Genomic DNA, 24,526 nt, shown 5'->3' with positions numbered 1-24,526 from the left:
TATTTTCTTTCAAATTTCACTTCCATTATTTGAAAGTCCCATAGCAGCAACATTTTGAAATTGAATCTCATTCTAGATACTGTTGTAGTAGACACCTGATTGCTCAGGCCGTGATGTTAGGCTGGCCACCTAGATAAGTAGCTCTCTCTACAGATCTGTAGGAATCAACCTTTCTTCTCTCTCTCTCTCTGGCACCCAGTAGCTTCCTCGTCCACACTCAAACCCCAAATAGAGACAAGACAAATTCGGCGCTGATAAGGATCAACCTGATCATCCACGGTATCTATCTGATCATCCATAGTATCCATCTGATCATCCTCCATAGTATCCATCTGATTATCAAATGAGAAGCGATTAACAAGAAATCTTTCCCTTTCCTCACTCAGTTCAAAGCCACGCGATCTTATACAACATCCGCACTCTAGAGTGCAGTGTCCTACACCAAGCGCCCCGGCTGAACTATTTGCACGTTGAGCATCAAGACAACATCCACAATCACGACCACAACACCCGCCTCTAGATTTGCAGTCTTCAACAAGAATCGGATGCATATACCACGAAGGATTAGATCTCCATAACTCAAATGCCCGCTGTAAGGGTGCGGAAATACCAAAGATCTGACCACGGGTATACCACCAGCCTCGTGTCAACATCCAATTCTCTTGGTAGAGTATGCTCATCTCATCCTCAAAGCTTGGAACGCAAGTGTCCCAGAAACTAGGATCTTTCTTTATATCGTGCCGTAAAGTAATCTCCGTTTGACAATTCCTTCGCAGCTTCTCTTCGTAGTAGAGTAGGTCGGCAAAGGTGTCATAATCGTAGGCCTTTGACTCTTTTTGGTAGAGATTGTATCGAAACACTTGAAGATTCCTGATACACCCTTCACGCTCTAGATGAGCTTCTTCTGGTGTTTTGTCCCCCGGTAAAGATAGCATCTTAGGGTCCGATAGCTCGTCGCCCTTTTCAGAACTGGAAAGGGTATGCGTACAATCACAACAGGCCATGGCAGCGCAAGGACGTCCGGCGGTTCGAATTAGAAAGATTTGAATTTTTAAGAGCCTTGAATTCTCGCCGACAAGGGTAAATAATCTATAAGATTCCAAAAAGTAGGCGAAATGGCGAGTCGTCTTTAACGGAAACCCACAGCCAGCTCAATGTACGCCTCATTATGACGCCACAGTACGGAGATATGGGTTTCAAACCTTCCTTAGTACCTAGTCGAGTATCCTAGTGCTAAGCTTGCCTTAACTACAGCATGAGTACCTTAACTACAATGTGTACAGGGGGAAGGGGCCGAGAAAAAAAGAAACTAGGATGTTGGGTTAGGGGGAACCGGGGGCTATACAACCTCGCACAGGCACGCATGGAGACCCGGGAGCGGGAGCGCTAAATCAAAAGTGATCAGATGATAAGAGTAACTCTACAGAAGTAATTTTCAGTCCCTATCCGATATGGTGTAATCCAGGGTTGTACGTGGAGTTTGAAAAAGAGTGATTATCCATCCAAGATTGTAATCATGCTGGAGTTTGTGTTGGACTCGAGTCAGGCTCAGTTGTATACCATGGTTTTGTTGGCTTTATAGTAGAGATTAGAAGGGAAGAAAGGAAGGAGTCAATATCAATGAGCGGATCACAAATTTGGTGAGATAACGATTGGATGATTGAATCAATACGTTATAGGTAGAGAATTGAGAGGGAAAAATAAAAATAAAAATAAAAACCGGTGTATGGCAGGTTTTAACCGCCATCGCGCCGTTATAGCTACCTTTTTCCGGCGTAAGTTTCTATATAAAGTGAGATAACTCTTTCGGGCAGAGTAAGCGTGCTATAGTGGTAAGGGGTAAGAGAAGGAGACGATGATACAGTTTGGAAGGCTACAACGCTAGTATTAGATCGGCCTGATGGAGTTATAGATGAATTAGAGTGAAGGAAACCAATGGCTTTATTTGATGCGTAAACTAATCGCTAAGGTTCTTCTACATGCGCGATGTGTGTAAATCTCCGTGCCTATTTAGTGTGTACGTTGAGCCATATAGACCAACCATATGTGCAGTCCCTTCGAGGCCCCAGCCCATGCGCGAGAGGGCCGTACGGGTGGTACACTGAATATTAAACCATATAAATACAATTTCTAGATTCTCTAAGAAAATGCGCATCTAAATATAGTATTTTTATTATATTAAATCAATATTAGTAGTTTGCATTAATTAGATGAAAACCATGGGTGGTAGATATATATATTGGTGGGGTGCGGATCCGCAAATACTTGTTTCCTAGAACTGTAAGTGTATGCTAACTAGTTGGGCATGGTAAGACCTAAAAGTGTCAAAACAGCAATCAATTTGTATACAAAATCCGATATGGGGTAGTGGTTAACCTAGCGGATTTTCATTATATGACCTCCGCGGCCCCGGGTTCGATTCCCGGTATCGGAATTTCTTTTTTTTTTCTTCTCCCCCATATGGGGGGCAATACTTTTTGCGGCCTAGGCGGAGAAAGCAGATTGGCAATCCTATTGTTTGCCTATGGTATGCTACTAGAAGAAAAAAAAAGGAAGGAGTGAATTTCATGTACTAATACACAAGCTGAAGGAACGTTGACGCTATGTGCATGCGCCTCAATTACAACAACAACCAGATATGGCTATGCTTTCTGATTCACCAAATAGACAGTCAGCTTTTGAGAAGGGCTACTTCCGTATGGACAATGGACCAAACACAAATGAAACAGAAAACGAGAAGGAAAATATCCAAAAAAATACATATCGGTGTCGAGAAGTCAATGACTCAATGGAGGTTTACAAGGCATCAAAAATACATGTCCATAGTCGCAAACTGCCAATTTTCACAGAGGCTCCTCATTTAACAAGTGGTGATGAACAGACCGAGACTGAAATATCGGTTAGCTGATTTACAGAGAAAAGGAAAAGTGGAAGAAAAACTTACGGAGACGGGTTCCAGTCCTGGAAGAAGTCGAAGTCAGTGCTGCCAGTGTTCTTCATCTGATATGCGACAGCCTGGCCAGCCGGGCAAGAGAAGGTAGAGACAAGGTAGGAGTTGCCCGGGGAAACGGTAATGGTGGCAAGGTCCTGGGCCACCGATGGTACATTGCTGAAGGATGTTGTGGACTCGGCGATGGCAGAAAGTTGAGCGAAGTTAATATTTCCATCACCACTGAAGCTGAAAGACGAGGTCTCGAGATCCTCAAGCTTGGGGAAGAGGAAGATGAGGTTGCAGGTCTTGCCAGCGTCGGAGTCCGGGATGTCAAAGTTGAACACAGTCGAGATGGTCGAGCTCACGGTACCGTTAAGCCCACTTCCTGCGGCTGTGTCGGGCGAGGAAGAGTCGACAGGAACGATAAGGTGCGGGATCTCGTAGTTACCCGATTGAGTACTGCCCAAGAGGGAAGTGGCACAGGCACCGCCGGAGGTTCCAGTGGCTGAGCCAGTGGGGGAGGCAGAGCTAGCAGGGACGGATGCGGTGGGAGATGCGGTGGGACGAGGGCCACCGCCAGTGGTAGCGGTAGCGGGAGGAGATCCAGAGGGTTGCGGGCTGCCAGTTGTGGCAGGAATGCTAGTAAATCCACCAGGCTGCGTACCACCACCGCTGGTGGCATGAGGTACACTAGCGGAGATGCCAGGCTGCGTACCGCCGCCTGTGGGAGCAGACACGCTAGCAGAACCACCAGGGTGCGAAGCACCGCTCTCGGAGAAAGGAGGCACACTAGCGGAGATGCCAGGCTGTGTACCACCGCCGCCACCGCCACCGGGAGCAGGTTGCGTAGCAGAAGGCTTGATACCAGCACCGCCAGATGGGCCAGGCACGCTAGGAGAGGGCTGCAGCGCTCCACCACCTCCGCCTCCACCAGGGGTGGAGGGCTGAGGACCAGGAACCGACGCTTGGCCTCCACCTCCACCAGGAGCGGAAGGCTGTAGACCACCGCCGCCACCTCCACCAGGGGCGGAGGGCTGGGGACCAGAGGTAGGGCAGCTGCAGTCAGTGACAGTGACAGTGGTCGTACCACCCCCAGGGCCACCACCTCCAGCACCAGGGCCAGGAGCAGGACCACCACCTCCGGGACCACCACCTCCAGTACCAGGGCCAGGAGCAGGACCACCACCTCCGGGACCACCACCTCCAGCACCAGGGCCAGGAGCAGGACCACCACCTCCGGGACCACCACCTTCAGCACCAGGACCAGGAGCGGGACCAGGAGCAGGACCAGGACCACCACCTTCAACACCAGGGCCAGGAGCAGGACCACCACCTCCGGGACCACCACCTTCAGCACCGGGGCCAGGAGCAGGGCCACCACCTCCGGGACCACCACCTTCAGCACCAGGACCAGGAGCGGGACCAGGAGCAGGAGCAGGACCACCACCTTCAACACCAGGGCCAGGGGCAGGACCACCACCTCCGGGACCACCACCTTCAGCACCGGGGCCAGGAGCAGGGCCACCACCTCCAGGACCACCACCTTCAGCACCAGGGCCAGGGCCAGGAGCAGGACCAGGAGCAGGACCACCACCTCCAGCACCAGTGCCGGAGCAGGAGTCGGCAGACATTTGCACGTTCACACAGCCAGTAACGTCCATCTTGTTAGGGGTAGTGTAGATATTCAGACCCCCATTCTGGCCTGTGGCACAGGCAACGAAGTCAGGGCTATTGTGGTATTCGAGTATACCCTCGGAGCTGACAGAGAAGCCGGGGGTAGCAGGTACACCCTCGTCACACTGGAGTTGAGTGGTGGGGGCTGTCATACAAGTCAGATATACATCCTTTGGTGGTTGAGATATCGGGAATTGATTAGATTACTTACGGGTAAGGATGCATCCACGGCCCTTGCTATCGGTGATTGCGCCGTTAGAGTCGATGCAGTACTGTGCGGGTTGTAAACTATCATCGCCAATGCGATTCTGGCCATCACCCAGCTGGCCAAGTTGACCGGATGCACCGCCGGAGGAGGTGAGGCCAAAGCAGCAGCTATCAGCGCGGCCAACCAGGGCGTTAGAGCCAGCAGCAAAGGCAGCGAGGGTAATGAATTTCCTCATTGTTGCTGTTCGGCGAATGTGGATAGGTTGGTTAGTGGGCGAATGGACACTACGCCCTTTTTTTTTGTAGAAGATCGGGAACAGCTAAACAATCTGACAATATCTACCTGTAGAGTTGTGGTGGTAGATGTGGGTTTATTTAAGGGGGCACGAGTTTGGGGAAGAGTGCATCTTTATAAGAAACGGTGGGTTAAAGCTCTAAACGAACCAACGAAGAATGTAACATCAGGGCACACAAGACCGGCAAAAGCCCCCGATATGAAAACATAAAGAAACAATAGAAACTGTATGCTGTCAGCCATTCATGCCGTTGACCGTGGGGAAGATCTCCGATGGACCAATACCCTGGTCCCGGAGAGTAGACAATAGTAGGTCCGAACCAGCCGGAGCGAGATGCGTAACAACACACACAACGTCATATTGAACAGAATTCCAATCCATTGAGATGTGGAGCAAGATGGAGTACAAGAGTGTGCTTGTTTCTCCACTTTAAAGCAGGATATTAAGAGACAGACAATGGTCACTGGCGGAGTATGAGAGGTATGTGGACTGGTGTTTAAATCCACGTAACTAGGTTGAAAGTGGCAACGTGTATTTTCCCATAGATCACTGCCTATTTGAGTTCTCTAAGAGACTTAAACCATTCAACTAAGTCCCATTGTTGTTGCTAGATAGTAAGGGATTATATGGGTCAAGATACTAACGAATACTTCAGTCTTTGATCCAGCAGTTAGTATATATTCTACATATAAACAATCATTCCCACAGGTGTGATCCTTTTATGCTCATGTTATATAGTTACTACTCGAACCTCTACCACCATATGGAGTGAGTCTATTGTAAAGTAGTATTAACAAGATACAAAATGGTTCCATAGGGCTAGACGCCTTTGTTACTAACAAGAGCAGATGTCTGATTAGTGTCTCTTATTCTAGTTTACATACTACATCCATTGTATCCTTCAGTGTAGTCATAGAGTGGAGGTAAAATTGTGATACACATACAAAGAATGGTTGCCACTATATTGTACAATCAATGACTGTGGGCTACGAAGACGCATAGGGGTCAGGCGTCAAAACCCAGTTTTAGAGGACCTTGGTGCCTTAATGCCTTATTTTAGAACGGCAGAAAAGAATAAATACATGAATTACTATTACACGTGCCTTAATAATCAACGTACAGCGTTGTGAGGTAGGGTATATGAAGCTTTTGCCCTCCATACAAATCAATGCATCTCCATTTTCTGGGTGGTTGCAAGTCCGAAAAATGAAGCTTTTGACCTCCATACAAATCAGACATCTCCATATTTTTGGCCGGTTTAATTGATTTGTATGGAGGTCAAAAGCTTCATTTTTCGGACTTGAACCACCCAGAAATCCGTGGATGCCTTATGTTTATGGTGTCAAAAAGCTTCATTTAGGCAGGTTGATGTATTAACAATTTACAGTACACTGTATAGAGCGGTGTATGAAGCGGTGGTAATCCAGGCATTAAGGCATCAACATCCCCCCCAAGATTGGGTTTTGACGCCTGACCCCTATACGTCTTCGTACTGTGGGCTGTGTAACAAATATGGGTAGAGACTTACAACATAAAGCACCATATCATAAGTATGATGAAAGCTGAACACCAAAAGAAGACACCGAGAGATTGGATCGGATTGTCCACGGGTGTGAAGCCGACAGTTAATCATCATTGAACAATATGGAAGTGGAACTCCCGGCCGACCAACGACAACATCCGACTATTTTTATATTGCTCAACCATGGCACATTAACATAAAAGTCTCTCATTGTGGAATTATTACCCACTATTTGAACCGTTATACACTTCTTAGTTGTAGTAGTACGATTGAGTTTACTCCACAGTAGATGGGTACAACAGTCCAGACAACGCGTGTATATTGGAGCATTTGATTTAGACGATCATCGCACAATAAGGCCCATAATCTGAGATTCTAGAGCCCTGCTAGGATTCTAGAGCCCCACTAACCCTGTTATGTATGTACCCGTGGACGTTGTACCACACATGTTGTACAATATAGTCCGTAGATTGGTAATATCATACGGTAAAGATCCCTGGAAGCTGACACAAGAGGCAGTTGTCCCTGTGCAGGGGAAAAGCAAGAATCCTTTTAGGAACCAGGTAATATTATTCCCTATACAAGCCCATCAATCGGTCGCAAAATGGTATATAACCAGCCGCGAATTTCAAATCCTATGCCGAGACCGGTCCTTTGATTAATTACTATTAATACTACATAGACAGAAATGCAGTATCCGACTCGGCAAAGAAGCTGTTCCAGTCTACTGTTCCCGGGTCCACATTGTCATCGAATACCTGCCAGAGATCATCTAGAGCAGGAAAAGTAGGGTCCATTAGGAAGGTATCGATGTTACTGCTTGTCGGATATACCATGCTTGTGGGTGCCGGAGAACCACAGGAAAGCCCTGGCGGAGTCTCGAGGAGGTCTTGAGCGGTGGATTGCGTTGTTGTATTTCCCTCAATGGCTGAACCCGAAGCACTGTGCCGGCGAAGAGCGGTCTTCAAAGTTTCAAGCAGCTTTCCTGCAAGAGGAGATTTCTCTTTCGCATTTTCTAGAATCGAAAATGCCTCCAAAGTTTCCGTTATGTCCTTTTCCTGTGGATGACCACTCCCACAAAAGTCTATGAGGAGAACGATAATCGCCACGCCGATGCAATGTAGCAAGCCTGGGAATTTCAGGCGCGCCGCAACAAAGGGAATCACCTCAACCGAGAGTTGGCGCTCGGTTCGAATCACCATTCGAGCAGCTTCCAGACATGCTTTGCGTGAGTAATCATATGCGGGATCCTTCGACGCTTGCGACAAGTAAGGCAAGTGGAATCTGCACCTTTGCGCATGCAGCAGAAAATTGATTTTGTATCGTTGGATGACTATTCCGGGAGATCTCCGAGGATCGGATTCTGGCAGCTCATCCGATCTAAAGGCCAAAGAAAAGAACGAGGGCAGACTATCAGCAAATTCACAAAGCTTAATGTCAATCTGTTTCGTGTGCTCGTAGTCCAGGCCACCTGGATCGGACATTCCAAATGGGGCACAATCTGCGATTTCGCGGCAAAACTCGCCCAATCGAATCCTTTGGAGATAGTACGACATCGATGTGGGATGAGTGAGTGGCTTTTCAACTCCAACCATCCCGTCTACAATATCTTCATCATTTGCATTGCAAGGTTTGTTGGTCATCATGTGTCGTGGATCAATTGAATACGTGCCCTTCTGTGGGCCGGGTATCTGTGACATCTGCCTGTTATCGAATGAACTCACATTCTTATAAGAAGGGGAAAGGGAGAAGAAAATTTACCAATCAGACGCCACGAGATACCACCACACCCTTCTACATATCTCTGCTTCCACAGAGGAAGGTGAAGGCATATCCAGGTTGGAATTGTCTGGGTAGTCGATTCGATGCAACGATAGTTGTCTTGCAAATGAGATGGCAGTGGAAATCATATGCCAGGCTTGGGATGTAATTCCCACGATGTTGGTTGTCACAAAAAATATAATGATCATCGCTTGGATATCATGTATTGATTCAAAGTGTTTGTAACGCGAGTAATCGACCACCTCCATCGCAAGTCTCATCCACTGTACAGACTGCGCAACTGCCTCTTCAGCAGTCGAAAAGATGCGGTTGCACATATCGCGTTCAGTCCAGAATGAGGTGGTACTGGCGAGAATGCTGAGGAGCAATGAAACGTATCCAATCTTGACCGGCTTGCTTTCTCTCAGGCCACAATAGAGTTCATCTACCATGGTACGCACCGAGGGAACATGAACCACATGATGGAGGAAGGTGATCTCTGCGATATACTTTTCTAGTATTATTTTCGCTTCGTTGTGAAGTGGCAGCCAGATGCATCTTTTCGTGGGTTGGGCTTGATATGCCATTCGTTCAGGTCCCACAGCATTACGAATGGGGCAAGTTCTGAATTCAATCTCATTCTCTAAAAGATGACCCTGTACATTTTTGCTTTTGTCAGCGATCAATTTCCCATCGTTTGGTCCCATCAAGATAAGGCCTACCAGTGAGCCTGACGATGTGATCTCGCGTTCCAGCCAAGTCGCAGTCGCTGCAGATGACTGTCCTCCCTGAATAATATATGGTTGATTTGATATTGGATCAGGAGGAGAAGGGAGTGACGAAGTCTGGGTAGTATCTTGTATTACTGGACTATACGCTGGTCCATTGGTGATCACTATCTCTTCCAGCCTCCGTAAGCGGGCCAGTACATCTGTATGGTCATTGCCTGGCAATCCATCAGCCTGGTACTGAGGACTGGCAGATAATGCTGTAGTGGGATAGAGCTGACAAGTCTTGCCCCGGCTCGTGCAGTTGGAGCAAGGGAATTGCCGATTACACTTCAACTTTCTCGATCGACAGAAGTGACAAGATACAGGTCGCGAGCGCGAAGATCTAACACGCTCTTTCTCAATTCGATGCATCCCTAATCCTAGATATTATTGAGGCAGTGTTTGTTCAGGCCTGGGAGTTCGAGAGGGGTGAAATGGGGGCCAGATGTCATTGATGAAGTTGACCAATTAAAGCCCGGCGAATCCGCGGAAGTACCGCGGCCTCCGTGGATTTCTACTGAAGGAATTATGTGTGAAACGGGGGTATATAACAGCCTATTTTCACTAGGAAGTTCATAATGTCCCATGAGTTTCGGTTTTTTCCTCACTTCCTTTTTTAACCTAAGAATTCTTTTACGTTATTTGTGTTATTATGGACTCCATCGTTGCTCAGATCCATGCTATGGCCCAAAACACCGATGAAGCTGGTCGGTTGAACATCATTCGGGCACTCAAACAAGTGAAGGTTGAACTTCAATCTCCGCACGATACGCTCTTGGAGTGTGCAGTACCGGTCCGTGGTCATGTAAACATCTCGGGGTCATCTAAAGTGCTGACAGTTGTAGGGACTAACGAGTGCGATGCTCCGAACCAGTGCAGACCTAGGGCTCCTTCGCTATCTCATAAAAAGTGATAAACCCTTGACTGTCACTCAACTTGCGGATCTGACTGGAGCGTCTCCTCCATTCCTAGGTATTTACCTCTGAGACGGCCGTATCTACTTCGAGTTCTAAAACAATTGTCCTGTCCAGAGAGAATCCTTCGTTACCTAGCTGGAGTGGACATGATTGAAGAGACAGGAGTCAATCAGTACACTGCAAGCAGCATCACTCATGTTTTGGCTGACCCCAAGGGCGAGGCTATGATATACCACGGGTAAGCTACATAGTATCCCCACCTGGTGAATATCCCTGCTTACCTAGCATCCTTGATACAACTATAGATTTGATACGATTGGGCCTGTCATGCAAGCAATGCCTGAATACTTTGCTGAAAACAACTATCAAGATGTCACCATCAATACCAACACCCCATTCCAGAAAGCCCACAATACTAAACTCACCTCATTCGAGTGGCTTGTCCGGAACCCCAAGCACTTCGGAAACCTGCAAAAGATCATGACTGCACTTCAAGGATCAGAATGGACCGAGGGATTCAAACTGTTTGATGATGAAGCCCGTAAGATTTCATTCAAGGATTCATCCACCCCATCGGCTTCGGAGAAACCCTTCTTCGTCGATGTTGGTGGCGGCCATGGCCATCAATGTATCGAGCTTGGAAAGAAGTATCCAAATCTCCTCGGTTACCTTGTTCTCCAGGACTTGCCAGAAGCAGTGAAAAATCTCGCTCCCATTTATGGTGTGAAGGCTGAAGCTTATGACTTTTTCCAACCGCAGCCTATCATTGGTTTGTCTCCATTTATCCATATTGGATACAACCCTGGAAGATAGTATCAAAGGCTGACATTTTCTTTAATCAAGGCGCCAAGTTCTACTATCTCCGTAGAATCATGCACGATTGGCCCGACGACAAAGCCGCAACGATACTCCGCAACATTCATGCCGCCATGGGCCCCGACTCACGGGTCTTGATCGATGAAGCCGTCTTGCCGGATACTGGTGCTAACTGGCAGTCGGCCGTGGCCGATCTTGCCATGATGACCTTTGCTGGTAAAGAGCGGACCAAGCACCAGTGGGAGGCACTTGCGGAAAGTGCGGGCTTGCGTGTCGAACAGGTTCATAATTATGTTGCTGCAACTTATACAGCTGTTCTTGTTTTGGTCGCCCAGTGAACCAATATGCCTGCGCAGCGGAAAGTTGAACATATCTAGCTGATTAGCTTGACCCTCTCTTCTCATAATTTGTATCTTACTACATCTCCGTACACAATTTTATCGGGTCCATAAAAGGATTTTGGTGCGATGTGCCCACAGGTGAAGTAACGGGAGTGCGGTGGAAACCAGAGGCGGGCCTTTGCTTCGTAGAAGAGCTTGAGTAGACGAAGAACTCGTCTTGGGTTAATTCGAACATTAGCGTGACTTGGTGGTGTGCGACATGGCTGTATGGATGTGTGGATGGGTATTGGAGATGGGCCGGGGAGGCGTGGCGGAGTGTACACGCGTAGGAAGGCAAATATAAGTCAAGTGCATTATTGATCTCCATTTCACACATATATTGGATGTTGTAGATACATTGATAGCAACCCCGTATATATTTATAGCAATGTTCTTTGCTAGCCACCTAGCCACCTAAATTCAAAACGCCTTGCTAGCCGAGTAAATCACATAAATTGGAAAGTCGCTGGGGGGAAGGAGAAAATCAGACGAACGAGAGAGAGGACGAAAGCCCCGAGACTAATGCTAATACAGGTCGTGAGTCGTGCGTGTGTTGGGCGGTATATTATGAGTCTTTTCCTGATAAGGTCACTTAATGGCTGGTTTCAGGAGTGGTCGAATCATGGAGGATGGGTGGTGGATCACGGGTGGTAGTTGTCGATCCCGTTGAGACCATTCGAATTCCGGGGGTCCGCTCTGTCGGCGTTGGAGGTCCATCATTGTTGATATTGATAGTCTGGAATTCGGACTGAGTCGGCGTCACGGGAGACACAGTACTCGAACTGGGCAGATTGACGTGGATCGAAGGCAAACGGTCGATAGGTGGGAGCTGCCGCGCTTGTTCACTCCGCTCTGTAACGGGGCTTTGATAGGCAGGGGCATCACCCCAGTCCAGGTGCTCGTAGTCGGGAGGGGGAGGAATGTTGAGCATTCCCAGATCTCCGTCGTCAGTTTGAGATTCTGGTCGACTCGAGCCTTGTGTCGTGGTCGGAGCGAGAGTCAGTCGTTCAAGCTCGGTAGAATTATGTGATTCGCTCATAAACAAGGAAGTACCGGACTGATCGACGCTGGATCGTTCGAAGGATTGTGCGGTGGAGCTAATAGTGTCACTTTGCAACAGCGGTCGGCTATCCGAATCGTGATTGTCAGAATTGTGCGAGTCGGCTCGAAGCCGTGATCCATCATGGCGGACACGTCCCAGTTCCGCATAGCTAACACTGGAGATGCGTCGTTCCCGCTCTCTCGCCTGATGCTCAGCGAGGACACTTGATACGTCGACAGCACTGGTGGTTCCTGTACGGCGACGTTCCGTCCGACCGCGAGCTTCGGCATTCAACCGTTCAAGACGAGCAGAATCCCCACGCGACCGGGCATCTCGTCGCTCCCGACGACGTGCCTCACGATCGGCTAGTTCCTGACGGCGCTGCAGGCGAATCTGGTACATCGAGTCCATTTGTTCCTCGCGGCGATTTTCCTGTTCTTCCGCCGTCTCCGGATATTCCACGACCATATCCATCCCACCGCGTTCACCCTCTCGGGCGATGACTTGTTCGGTCGGCTTTGGGCTTTGGGAATAAGGGGGTAGGGTCATAATCGAACGGATCGAGGTATCGCGGCGGACGCCATCAGTGATCTGCATTTCTGGTGCTGTGCCAGCTCCAGGATAAGAGGTATCTTGGCCACTGGTTTGATTCGGGACCTGGCCATATGATGCCTTCCCTGGGCCCCATCCTTTCCATTTCCGCTTGAGGAATTTGCCTGGAAGGTATTTCGGTTCGTAGTGATGTTGTCGTAGATAGCGTAAGAGGAAATAAGTGCCCACACAGAGTGCGATAGCAAATATGATGCTCACAGCACACTAGCATACAAGAAGTCAGTCAACATAGGGGTCGGAATGCTCGGAAATCAACATACGATAATGAATATGGTATTCTTATTATCATTTTTGCCAATTTTGCCATTTTGACGTTTTTGTGGAATGTACATAATGTTGGACAGGCAACTGGGCCTAGAAATCTTTAATGGAAGGCATGGAATAAAGTCCCCGGATTTCAAAAGAGTCGAGGAATGAGAGAAAACGTCAGCCTTCAGAAGATGCCTAGGGCGATGCCTAGGGCCCTAAGAGGCTGTGCTATTATTATACGCCAAGCATTGAAACGCTGGCGTGGCCCCAGGAGGCTGGTGGAGGCTGGTGGAGGTTGGTGGAGGCTGGTCTTCGCTTTTGTCTCCTTTCAGAGGCTTTCGTTTCTTTTCTTTTTTCTTCTTCTTCTGTTGTCTCCAATTGTCTACCAATCATTTCATCCTCACTATTTCTTGTTTTGAATGGTTTCCACAGCGATCGGTTCGAAGATCCCTAGACGTTTCGCCTCCAGGGCTGGACCCTTGACTCCGTACTCATCTCCAATCTCCAATCTTTTATTGCCTTCATTATTGATTTCAATTATTGACTTTCGATCGTGGGAGATCAACTGCACGAGTCCCTTCGCAGCAAGGGAAGCCTTTATATAAAAATAGATACGCCCTTGCGTTCGGGACCAACCGGTATGAGATCGTGCTGAGACATCTGAAATATCAAATCTTGAAATCGTCAAATGCCCACCGTTAGGGCTCATTAGTTAGGCCCCGCTGTGATCATGTCGCAATGAAAGAAGAAAAAAAAAGGAAAAAAAAAGGAAAAAACCATCCTGCTAATCTCGGCCCAAGTTGTGAGATGTAAATTAGAGCAATTTGGAGATTGGAATATCGCTTTCTTTCATCTCTCCTTGCCATTTCTGAAACACCCCTAACTCAACGGCGATCAGACTTCCCCCGATCATCAGTCTCCACCAGCTTGTCTCGGTAGTTTTCGGAAATACTGATATGGAAGATAGCGGATGCCCCCTTCAGTGCGCCATCTTGCTGCTCGGCTTTATCCCGGCGTGGCCGGTGTCTGTCTATTAAGATCCGTGCCACACAAAGTGGCTCTGATAACTCATGCCCTCAGGTGAATTCTGTATCATGATTCTTCGATCATATCCTAAATTTGATTTGCGTTGCTTAGTCCAGACCATGACGTGGTGCTGGAAGTATGAGGTGGTGCCGTGGTGCCGTGGCTCCCGATATCTATATCAGCAGTAGAAATAATAGAACGGCATTGCCCAGGACCATATTTCCCTCGATATCTCTGAATTGATGTAGTCGGTGTTTATACTAGCCAGTGAGGGAGGCGCAGTAAATGTCAGATGGGCTGACACTAACGTCAGAAATCTGGCGGATCTTCGCTCCAGAGGCTCAAGTATTTCCCCAGCCCCAAGTGGCGTCATTGTGAAATGGCCATTTATCGTCCTGCGTGATATCTAGCAGAGATACTTCGGGCAGTCTCCTAACTAATCGTAGAGGCATCTGGTTCTCAACCATATCATGGCTTTGTTTCGTGCAGATTTTGCTGAGACAAGACAATGCTAAGGTGCTGACAACACGATTGTTAGCCCACCGCTGTTCTGTTCTAAATGGAAAGCTGTGGGTTTATAATTTGTTGTTCCGCTGTATCTGCGGAATGTCCATGTCCAGTCGAAAGTCGATTTTATCTATAGCTTCGGCTTAGCCGGTATTCATATGGATATATATACTCTGTCTCCTGGGCATAGCTGAGTCTGCTGGGTCCGTTGAGTTCCCAACTCCCCATTGGATAAATTGGAGATCATGTGGACCGGTAAAGTCCCTGCCCGTCAGGTCTAAAGTATGTGTTTGTCCTATTTTCCTTCGGTTAGGAAATTTGACTTCGTGGCTGTAAGATGGCTTACCAATTTTTATGCTGAGTAAACCACGCAGGACTGTAGCATATGGGGTTTGCCTTATCTCTGATAATAATAGCCCAGAGTCCTCCTTATGTTGTTTCAGTAAAGTTGATCACAATGTCTACTGTGAGCCCGCTAAACTGACTTGGCCGTTGATCGTTGTCGTACAAACACCAACTTTTATAGACAGCCAACCAGTTATAGATCTGGGCAAAGGGTCTAGGTACAATCTACTTGAATGGTAATCTCCGGTGATGCTTCAATCTCGCGTATGCGTAAATATCGGAATTGAAGTCGACATATGGTCTTGCTAAGGAATGTGCTGCGCCTTGCCCAGGCAATTTAACGTTCATCGGCTGGTTTTGGTCCGAGATGTAAAGGCGTAAGATAAAACACGTGGATAAAATATCCTCGCATTTGCTACTTTTGGATATTGCTAGACAATGACATGTGAGTAGATCTGAACATGGATTTTAGCATATTGGATTTTCGTTACAACCTAACACAGTGATCTGAATGGATACAAGCCTCATAGAAAGAATTCTAAGAAGCGTGAGGTGAAATAGTTCAGACTAGACTTCATAGATGCGTTGGAAAACCATGTTTCATTGCATATTTGTTAGCCTTATCGAAGAGATCTAGTTATACAAACTTGGGGGGATATATTTCTTCAACAGAAATGAGTATCTCGGCTTGATGCAAACAACATTTTAATGTTTTACCTCCTAGTATATTGAGGAAACTCTAGAGAATTGGAAAATCGGATTTTTTACTAAACTAAGAGAGGATAGAGGGGATATGCTAGTATCTGATCATGTTCTAGGATTGAATTGATTTCAAACATCTATTACCGCGTGATAATATAATATTCCTCTGACGAGATACCAATTTTAAAAAGATAAACCCATTAAAACCATTCAAATAAACCATTCCTTGTAATCATTTCTCAAACTCCTAGGCGTTCTGGTGTCTGCGGTGCGTTGCGAGGTTATTCAGCCTCAGTGACTCGGGTTAGTATAAAAACCAGGATTAACGGTCATATGATGTACTAAAAGCAAATCCAAATCACATAGGTAGTATATGCTTTAAAGCTGAGCCAAATCTTAATGATCGTCTCGTGGTAGTATAGTAATATCAAATGGTTGTATTGACCAATAGAATTAAGGCGTGGATGACCTGATGCTGACCGAATGGCCTGAAATTCTCACGCGTCCCCCTTGATAGGAAGGAGTTTCATAAATCGGTTGCCTTGAAGGTCAAGTATTTGATCAGCCTTGCCATTCGCTAATTCATCAATTTTCCACATTTCCACAAAATATTTAGCTTGGTGTTCCCCGCATAAAAGAGGCCAAGATGAACAGGTGGGAACTGGATCACCTGGAAACTCGGCATGATTGTGCCGTCCCGCGAGTGGCTTAGATCGACATTGGTATATACTGTTGTTGATATTGACGCCCAGCCTGTTCTGAACGATGATCGACAAATCAGGTAGCCGCTCCAATAGGGTTGAAGCCACCCTCCTCCGAGAAACTTGAGGTCATCGCCACGTTGTATCACAGGGTCCTGGTCACCCTGCCCTACCTGATGCTGAGTTTGGCATGAACTCAACAAAGGACGTCGACCGACAGTATATATTATGGTCCCTATTGCGAACTAAAATGTCGGCAACAACTTCAAACCCCTCATCGGCAGCCTTGTGGATCTTGATACGGCTTTCTTATTGGGCTTCTGCGCCAATCATTTCAAGACCTCACTCCATCTGAATTCTTCTTCCAACACCGCAAGGCATTGATATCGCGCAAAATGGCAACATTGAACTTTGCTTTGAAAAACAATACCGGTTCTAACACGGTCTATGCCTACATTACCGGCCAAGCGCTTGATAATAACAATGCGCTTTTCCTCTTGCGATCGGATGGCAAGACAGCTTACTACCCGACCTCACCTCCGGCGACTGGGGCCAGGCTGGGTGAGGATTGTGCAATCCCGCTAGGTGCATCTGGCAGTACCACCACTATCACCATTCCGCACCTCGCAGGCGCACGATTGTGGTTTTCCCAAGACAGCAAATTGACATTCTTGCTGAATCCCGGCCCTGCCCTTGTTGAGCCTTCGGTATCCAACCCTTCAGACCCTAACTATAATCTGATATGGTCCTTCTGCGAATTCACCTGGAATAACTACCAGCTTTATGCGAATCTCAGCTACGTCGATTTCGTGTCGATGCCCATCGCCATGACCCTAACCAACGGAGCTGGTGCGACCCAGACCGTTAAGGGTCTGCCACCCAATGGTCTGGACCTAGTCTGCAATGCTCTGAAAGAACAGAACAACAAAGATAAAGCCGGCTGGGACCAGCTCGTAATCCAGCGAAACGGGGTCAATTTGCGGGCCGTTTCTCCCAACACGGGAAGAACCCTCAAGAATTCTTTGTTCAACAATTACTACGAGGGTTACGTGAATGAAGTCTGGTCTCACTACGCAAATAGCACCAACAATACTTTGACCGTCAACACGCAGGCTGATGCTGGTGATACCACCGCCAAAGTTGCCTCCGATATCTTGTCCTTCTCAGTTCCAGGTATTACTTACACCAAGCCGTCTACTGGAGATATCTTCAGCAACAGTACTGGATCCTTTGCTGTTTCTGGGAACGGCACCAAAGACGCCATTACAGCTCGTCTCGCGGCTGCTTTCAATCGATCAACCTTGTTGATTAATAGCAACCAGCCGAACGGAGAGTCAGTTTCCAACTACTACAAGAACTCGGTAACGAACCACTACTCGCGCATCTGTCATTCTGTAAACCTTGATGCTCGGGGCTATGCATTCCCCTATGATGATGTTGCGCCTAACAATGGCCCCGATCAGTCTGGTAGTGTTTTTGATGGCAATCCAAAGCTCTTAACAGTCACTATTGGCGGCGGCCGTAGTAACTCTGCGAAGGAGTCTGTCGTCGAGGACGATGCTACGCCAGTCCAACAGCCTGTGGAGAATGAACTAAGCAAGGAGGATGGAAAGAAGCCGAGCCGCTTCCGTGAGCTGAGGAGCTTTGTGGATAGGCTGTCGCACAGGAAGAGCAACACTTGAGAAAGATGGGTTAATCTCAGTGCTATTTGGTCATGTTGTCGTATATTGTAAATGCTAGTCACTGGTATATACATCATTTTCGGTGGTTGTTCTCTCTCTTGAATTTGTCGGAAATAGGTCAATATGATTTTGTGTCTCTTCTCTTATCCCTTGCAATAAACATGAGAGTAAGGTATCTGCAAATTGAATGACGACCTGCATCATTGCAAAGAAAGAGCCAGTTCCCTCCGCTTATTCCGTAGCATGCTTCTTAATGTAAGCAACCACCTGACCCGGCATAGCCAACCAGGGCGTATGTCCCGTTTTAATTTTCTCAGTTTCAATATGCGCCCCCTTCCGTCGAGCCCGCTCCACCAGCACCTGCTGAACCGGCAACGGAGTCGCGCGATCTTCCTCAGTCAAAAGATACACAGAGGGAATATTCATGTACGCCGCACCGGTAGCGGGGGCATTTTGAGTCGCCCAAGAATGTGGCTTGAGAAGCTTAACCCACTCCGCACCATCGGCAACATCATGGAAAAACAGCACGAGGGCGTCACTGGCAGTGACAGTTCCATTCTCTTCCTGGAATAAATGTTAGTGGTCACAATACACATTTTGCAAGTCGCAATTAAAGATCGGCGGGACAACTTACATCGCGCACATACCACGGCGGGGGCATCCCACCAAACGCGCCGATCAAACCCTCGCCAATACTAGGTAGGAACGCGGCGATGAAGATGAGTTTCACGACGCCGCCCTTTTGGTCGGCTGCTTCGCGCTCTGACTTGCTCAGTCCTTCCAATGCGCTGCTTACTGGTAACCCAGCCCAACTGTGCGCGATGATGACGATGTCATGGCCAGCGTCTGCCTCTTGTTGAGTGATGGATCTCACGGCTTCGATGTCAGGTTGAAGATCGATGACTGAGCTGGCTTGCTGGATGGAGGGAAATGAGACGCTGTGGCAGGTATAATCGGCCAGTTCGTTGATGATTGGGTCGAAGATGGTGGGCGGGTACCATGCGCCCGCCGCGAAAATCAGAGTTGGCTTTGACATCGTCGCTCCGGTTGATGTGGAAGCTATGTAAATTGGGTGTAGGCGCTTGGTTTGTACAATAGAGGCTTGTAAGGCTGAGAGGTTGCAGGGGGTCTGAAATCGACCAGGCGGGACTTCGCTTTAGTCGATTTAATTTTACCGCTTTTCTTCTCGGCTGAATCAATATATCATCCACATCGGTATTCTCCATTACGCTCTTGATTACTTATATTAGTGAGATATTTACCTGTTGTTGCGGATTAACTTGGGTATATTGATGCTTGGTAACGACGATAACGTAATTGCATGAGATTGACCAAATAAGTACAGGAACCAGAAAGAAATCGAAAATGTACATCTCAGGACTAATTCACAGGAGCCTTAGAAACAATTTAACCACCGACCTCCTCAGGATCACTGAGCAAGGCGTTCAATTTGCCACCTTTCATGTTCGCCAGAGTCTGATATGGTCCATCCTCTACGACAGCTCCCTGGTCAAGAACAACGACATGATTCGCAATCTCGATCATTTCCTTCGAGTGCGTGATAATGATGACAGTAAGCCTCTGATGGACGGCCACCAACTGCTGCACTGTCTGCCGCACGATTTCCGCACCCGCTGGATCCAAGCTGGATGTGGCTTCGTCGAGAATCAAGATCTGAGGTTGACGCAAAAGAGCCCGTGCAATGACCACACGCTGTTTCTGACCACCGGAAAGACCAACTCCACCATCTCCGATCACAGTGTTGTATCCCCGAGGGAGAGAGGAGATGAAATCATCAATGCCTGCTCCTTGAGCGGCGGTGCGTACATTATGAGATGAAGCTAGAGGTGAATGTTGATCCAGCCCGTAGCTGATGTTGTCATGAATGGTGCCGGGGAAAATAGTTGGTTGTTGCGATACGATGGAGATCTGTGAGCGAAGAGTAGGAACATGCAGCCGAAGAATGTCCGCGCCGCCCAGTGTCACTGTGGGTTCTCCGGTTTGAGAGGCCGGAGCTGCGTAGAGGGATAATAGCAGCGACGCGATTGTGGATTTCCCAGAACCGGATCGTCCTACGAGCGCCGTACAGGAGTTTGGCGGGATGGAAATCGAGACATTCTTCAACACCACGGTGTTTGGCCGAGAGGGATATCGGAAATTCAGGTTGGTGAGCTTGATCGGGGTGAGCTTTGAAACTGTCAAACTGCCGAGGTCCTCGTGGGATCCATCTTGTGGGAGGTTTGCAAGACCAATAAGTTGGGTCGCTATCTCGCGGGAGGTGTTGATTTGGGGAACTGTACAGGGGTCAGTAGAGTATCTCGAGGTGGTTCAGGGCCTACTAACTCCATGAGAGAACCTGAGCAGCGTAACCAATGCTGAAAAGTAGGATCGAGAATACCGTCATCACATCGTTGACGTTGAATTCGCGAGATGCTGCGAGCACCGATCCATAATAGAATATCAAGGCTGTTCAAGCGAGTCAGAATAACAGCAAACAAGTAAAGAATGGATGAGCGTACCGCTAGCAAATATGACTGTCGATTCTACCATACCGAAAAGCATGCCGGTATACATGGCACGCTTCAACCCCAGCAACAAGCAGCGCGCGATCGCGTTAGCTTGTTTGCGATGGAAGTGACCTTCCAACGTCAATGTTCTCACGGTACGGATCTCTGTAAAGGTCTCGGTAAAGACATCGGCGGCGATATTGTTGGCATCATTGCACCGTCTTTCCCATAATCCATTTGTTCCCTCAAAGCCTCGAGTGATAACATAAATGACAGGCCCACAGGAGATAGCAACAAGTGTCAACTTCCAGCAAACAATCAAACTCCAAATAATTGCCATGACAGTGATTGATGCAGCGACAACCACAAAACCAGCGAATCGGCCTAGTAGGTTTCGCATGTCTTCTCCATTCTGATCAAGAGATGATGTGAGTCTGAGAGATCCGTTACCATCTTTCTCAAACCAGGCACGTGGTTGACTGAGAATGCGTTCAAAGGCATTCTTTCTAAAAGAATCCAGCCAAACCTCACCGCAGAGTTCTAGGAAGTAATGCATGAAAAAGGACACAAGGCCATCGCCGAAAGCCACCCCTAGTACAGCAAGTGACCAGGTCATCGCCAGATGTCCACTGTTGGTTCCAGCATAGAAGGTTCCAAATAGCTGCGACAGACAATATGAAAATATTGGGGTTGCGCTTGCATGGGCCAGTGCTGCGGTGAATCCTAGGAAGAGGATGATTCGCTGTCTCATCGTCAAAGTCGACAGAATGGTGCCCATAATTTGAGAAAGCGGAGTCATTCTTTCTTTCGGTATGTGCTGCTCTTTTGATTTCTTGCGGCGGCCATGTGATCTTCGGTTGCTCTTCGTTTCCAATTGATCTGTCGCGGTGTGTTCATTGGGCCATGGATCCGACTTCAAGCCCTGATCATCAATGTAAACCATTTCGACTTCTTCTGTAGGAATAGTCATTTCTTTCAAGTCCGGTTGAGGATCACGTCCTTCTGCCATGAAAGAAAGACGTTGGCTGCAATCTTGCAGGGGGGATCCCAATTCCTGACGACATGTTCCGAATTCCTTCTCGTCGTCAAGTCCAGCGAGCCAGAGCGAAAGCTCGGGAGAATGTGGCCTTGAGCCCAGGATGTCCTGGACCGACGATGTCCCAAGAAAGCTGTTGGAGGTCTTAAGGTGTCCAAGCTCTCCCGCGGAATGTCCCCCTTGTTCTGGGTGTTGGTTTCCAGACGACCATCGCCTTTGGTACGGAAATACTTTTCGCTCCCCGGACTGACCTCGACGGCATACCTGTAACCGGAGTTCACAATAGAACCCTGTTCGAGGATGTACAGGAAATCCTGTTCCATAATTTGTGACATATCATGAGTGATGATGATGGTCGTCTTTCCTTTCCGCCATTCGCGGATTGCTTTCATCACTGAGACTCGGTTGGTGTGATCAAGAGCACTGGTGGGTTCATCCAGGATCAGGATTGGCGTGTCACGTAATTTCGCTCTGGCAATTGCAACTCGCTGCCTTTGGCCGCCGCTCAAAAAGCTTCCACCCGGGCCAACGCAAGTGTCGATTCCTTTGGGGAGACCGTCGATTGTGTTCTCAAGCATGGCCAACTCGATGGGATCTTTGACATCTTCCTCAGTGACGGTTGCATGGTCCTGGCGACCGAAGGCGATGTTTGTAAGCACAGACTCATTGAAGAGAACACTCTTTTGTTCTAAAAGAGTGATGTTGTTGCGGATCCAGTTGGTGTCGAGTTCTTGCATTGGGTTGCGGTCAATCAGGATTTCACCCGAGGTTGGCAAGTAGAACCGCATCAGCAGTTGGCTGAGTGTACTTTTACCAGAGCCGCTTTTCCCTATAACAAACGTCGTTTCTCCAGCGGGGAAGAAAAAGCTCGAAGGTTTGAGTACGCATTGGTCAGGCTGACTAGGATATGAGAACGACACCTTTATAAATGTTCATTAGCGTCCGGATAAAACCCATGGGAGGATTTTAAACCCACGTTTTTGACCTCAATATCACCTTCACAGTGTTCCGGATACCGGGTTCCCTTTACATCGCTCACAATTTTGTCTTTTTTCCGGCTTTGAATGATCGATTTCAAGGCTGCACCAGCAACCTTTCCTTTTTCCATCACAATCATCTGCGGCAAGACCAGCTCGATAGACTGAGCTGCGGTCATACAGGCCCAGAAAGTTCTGAGCACTTCTCCGGATGTGAGTTTCCCGGTGCGTGCAAGCGAACTGCCATACCAGAAACCCTGAACAAACATCCCGAACATCATCAACCGAATGATAGCAATTTGTAGAGAATTGTATCGCGCTTGTCGAAGGTAGTGTGTAGCAGATCTCTCAATGCGTTCAGCAAAGTTCCGATGCTCGAAGGCTTGCCCATTGAGGCATTTGACCGTGTCGATATTGGTGATAGCATTGTTGGCAACTTTTGAGGCTTCGGTAAGCTCAGCCTGTTGGGCTGTAATGCTAAACTTCATTTTGGAGGAAAGAAATCCGATAATTGCCGAGAATATGGGAATGCCTGCAAGAGTTACCAGAGAGAGGCTCCATGATGTGTAGAAGCCCAGCCCCAGTGAAGCCAGTGAACGGCACGAGTATTGCAGTATAAGTCCGAGTGGCTGCGAAGTCGCCATCTGCATTTCATGAATGTGTCTGGAAACAATGTGATGTTAGATATAAGATCTCAGTAAGTATAGTAGCACCCTCACGCTTGAATTCCCGATAGCAAAGCCCCGGAGCCCTCGGTTTTGGCCTCAAACCACTCAACGTCGCGATTTAGTAATTCTAGAAACACTTGGCTGCGAATAACAGAGGCCTGCATCTCCCCGAATGCAACGAATAGAGCATAGTATGCACCGTTCAAAAACCAACCAGCTACTCCCAGTCCAATCATTCCAAAGCAATTTGTGATAACTTGGCTATGAAGCCCTTTGGAATCAGTGTGATCAGCACCGAAAGAGGTAAACGAGTCGAACACATTGCCAAGAAAGATCGCAAGTGCCGGTGTGACAAGACTAGCAACCAGGGCGAAGATAGACCCGAATATGAGAGTCGGTAGGTGCCTTCTAGTCGTGAATCCGAAGAGCGATTTCCATCCCGAATTGCTTTCGGGGATATTTTCTTTGTTGGTGTCATTCCAATCGGAAGTCTTGCGTTTGCGAAACATTTTAGCGAAAGGCTCGAACGTCACATTAAAGGCCTCATATGACTTGTGGAGATTTTTCTTGCCGCGCTATAGTAGCATAGTAGTAAGGCAAGAAGGAAGAGGATACAGATCGACATAAAATAGCCATGACGGGCCATTTGAGTGTGGTTTCACAAATATAATCGACAGAGGAAGAACAATACTAAGAAATTCCCCAATGGGGTAACATTGAAGAGGGGCGAACAAAGACACCCATGCTCTGGCATTGTTGCGAGGCACGTGGGATGAAAGTACCATTCATCGGCTTCAACATTGAGATAGCATTCACAGCCTAAACTGTTGATGGCAGATTTCTAACAGTCGAAGAAACCTAGAGTTAGAAGGTGGACTTACTCAATGTTTGATACGCTGTAATGAGGGCCCTAGCAAACCTGCCCAGAAAGACAACCCTGAAATAACGTTTGGGAAGATAAACAAAAATATAATGGAAAGACCAATGAAAAAGACATTTTATTCAGGGTATATTTCGGACGCAATATCGAAAGACTGTCCAAGTCCGACCAGACAGCCAATCTACATTTGAGTCGCGATTGGTGGTCCGATGCTAAATCAGAACCACATATTTATGGGACATGATCACACTTCTATCGTAACAATCAATCTCAAGCCATGATACTGCGAGGTCTTGCAATCAGTATCACAGCCTCGA

At 47.8% G+C, this 24,526-nt stretch overlaps 8 protein-coding genes across 8 annotated transcripts; 2 read left to right on the top strand and 6 right to left on the bottom strand.

Annotated features, from left to right (window-relative positions):
- Positions 1 to 2,860: 2,860 nt before the first annotated feature.
- Positions 2,861 to 5,049, bottom strand: N7516_004503 (putative GPI anchored cell wall protein; the record flags this gene model as incomplete). Its single annotated transcript, XM_057217223.1, has 3 exons — positions 2,861 to 2,888; positions 2,945 to 4,751; positions 4,818 to 5,049. 3 exons carry the CDS (start codon positions 5,047 to 5,049, stop codon positions 2,861 to 2,863), a joined length of 2,067 nt encoding a protein of 688 aa, XP_057079106.1.
- Positions 5,050 to 7,305: 2,256 nt separating this feature from the next.
- Positions 7,306 to 8,277, bottom strand: N7516_004502 (fungal specific transcription factor domain-containing protein; the record flags this gene model as incomplete). The annotated part of the gene is made up of 1 exon (XM_057217222.1): positions 7,306 to 8,277. The coding sequence occupies one exon, from the start codon at positions 8,275 to 8,277 to the stop codon at positions 7,306 to 7,308; it is 972 nt and encodes a 323-aa protein (XP_057079105.1).
- A 1,537-nt stretch (positions 8,278 to 9,814) lies between these two features.
- On the top strand, positions 9,815 to 11,233 carry N7516_004501 (uncharacterized protein; the record flags this gene model as incomplete). Its single annotated transcript, XM_057217221.1, has 5 exons — positions 9,815 to 9,955; positions 10,008 to 10,134; positions 10,194 to 10,317; positions 10,385 to 10,848; positions 10,923 to 11,233. The coding sequence occupies 5 exons, from the start codon at positions 9,815 to 9,817 to the stop codon at positions 11,231 to 11,233; spliced, it is 1,167 nt and encodes a 388-aa protein (XP_057079104.1).
- A 634-nt stretch (positions 11,234 to 11,867) lies between these two features.
- On the bottom strand, positions 11,868 to 13,261 carry N7516_004500 (uncharacterized protein; the record flags this gene model as incomplete). The annotated part of the gene is made up of 2 exons (XM_057217220.1): positions 11,868 to 13,133; positions 13,190 to 13,261. 2 exons carry the CDS (start codon positions 13,259 to 13,261, stop codon positions 11,868 to 11,870), a joined length of 1,338 nt encoding a protein of 445 aa, XP_057079103.1.
- A 320-nt stretch (positions 13,262 to 13,581) lies between these two features.
- N7516_004499 (uncharacterized protein) lies at positions 13,582 to 13,838 on the bottom strand (the record flags this gene model as incomplete). The annotated part of the gene is made up of 2 exons (XM_057217219.1): positions 13,582 to 13,773; positions 13,794 to 13,838. The coding sequence occupies 2 exons, from the start codon at positions 13,836 to 13,838 to the stop codon at positions 13,582 to 13,584; spliced, it is 237 nt and encodes a 78-aa protein (XP_057079102.1).
- A 3,016-nt stretch (positions 13,839 to 16,854) lies between these two features.
- On the top strand, positions 16,855 to 18,141 carry N7516_004498 (glycoside hydrolase family 64 protein; the record flags this gene model as incomplete). The annotated part of the gene is made up of 1 exon (XM_057217218.1): positions 16,855 to 18,141. One exon carries the CDS (start codon positions 16,855 to 16,857, stop codon positions 18,139 to 18,141), a length of 1,287 nt encoding a protein of 428 aa, XP_057079101.1.
- Positions 18,142 to 18,372: 231 nt separating this feature from the next.
- N7516_004497 (uncharacterized protein) lies at positions 18,373 to 19,177 on the bottom strand (the record flags this gene model as incomplete). Its single annotated transcript, XM_057217217.1, has 2 exons — positions 18,373 to 18,705; positions 18,776 to 19,177. 2 exons carry the CDS (start codon positions 19,175 to 19,177, stop codon positions 18,373 to 18,375), a joined length of 735 nt encoding a protein of 244 aa, XP_057079100.1.
- A 371-nt stretch (positions 19,178 to 19,548) lies between these two features.
- On the bottom strand, positions 19,549 to 23,838 carry N7516_004496 (ABC transporter ATP-binding protein; the record flags this gene model as incomplete). The annotated part of the gene is made up of 6 exons (XM_057217216.1): positions 19,549 to 20,435; positions 20,485 to 20,607; positions 20,661 to 21,898; positions 21,949 to 22,604; positions 22,661 to 23,324; positions 23,381 to 23,838. The coding sequence occupies 6 exons, from the start codon at positions 23,836 to 23,838 to the stop codon at positions 19,549 to 19,551; spliced, it is 4,026 nt and encodes a 1,341-aa protein (XP_057079099.1).
- Between the last annotated feature and the right edge of the window lie 688 nt (positions 23,839 to 24,526).

Source organism: Penicillium verrucosum, assembly GCF_028828655.1.
Source record: "Penicillium verrucosum strain IBT 35672 chromosome Unknown utg000001l_segment0_segment0, whole genome shotgun sequence".
Taxonomy (NCBI): Eukaryota; Fungi; Ascomycota; class Eurotiomycetes; order Eurotiales; family Aspergillaceae; genus Penicillium; species Penicillium verrucosum.
Note: the sequence above shows the minus strand (reverse complement) of the source record. Positions and strands in the feature narration are given on the sequence as shown.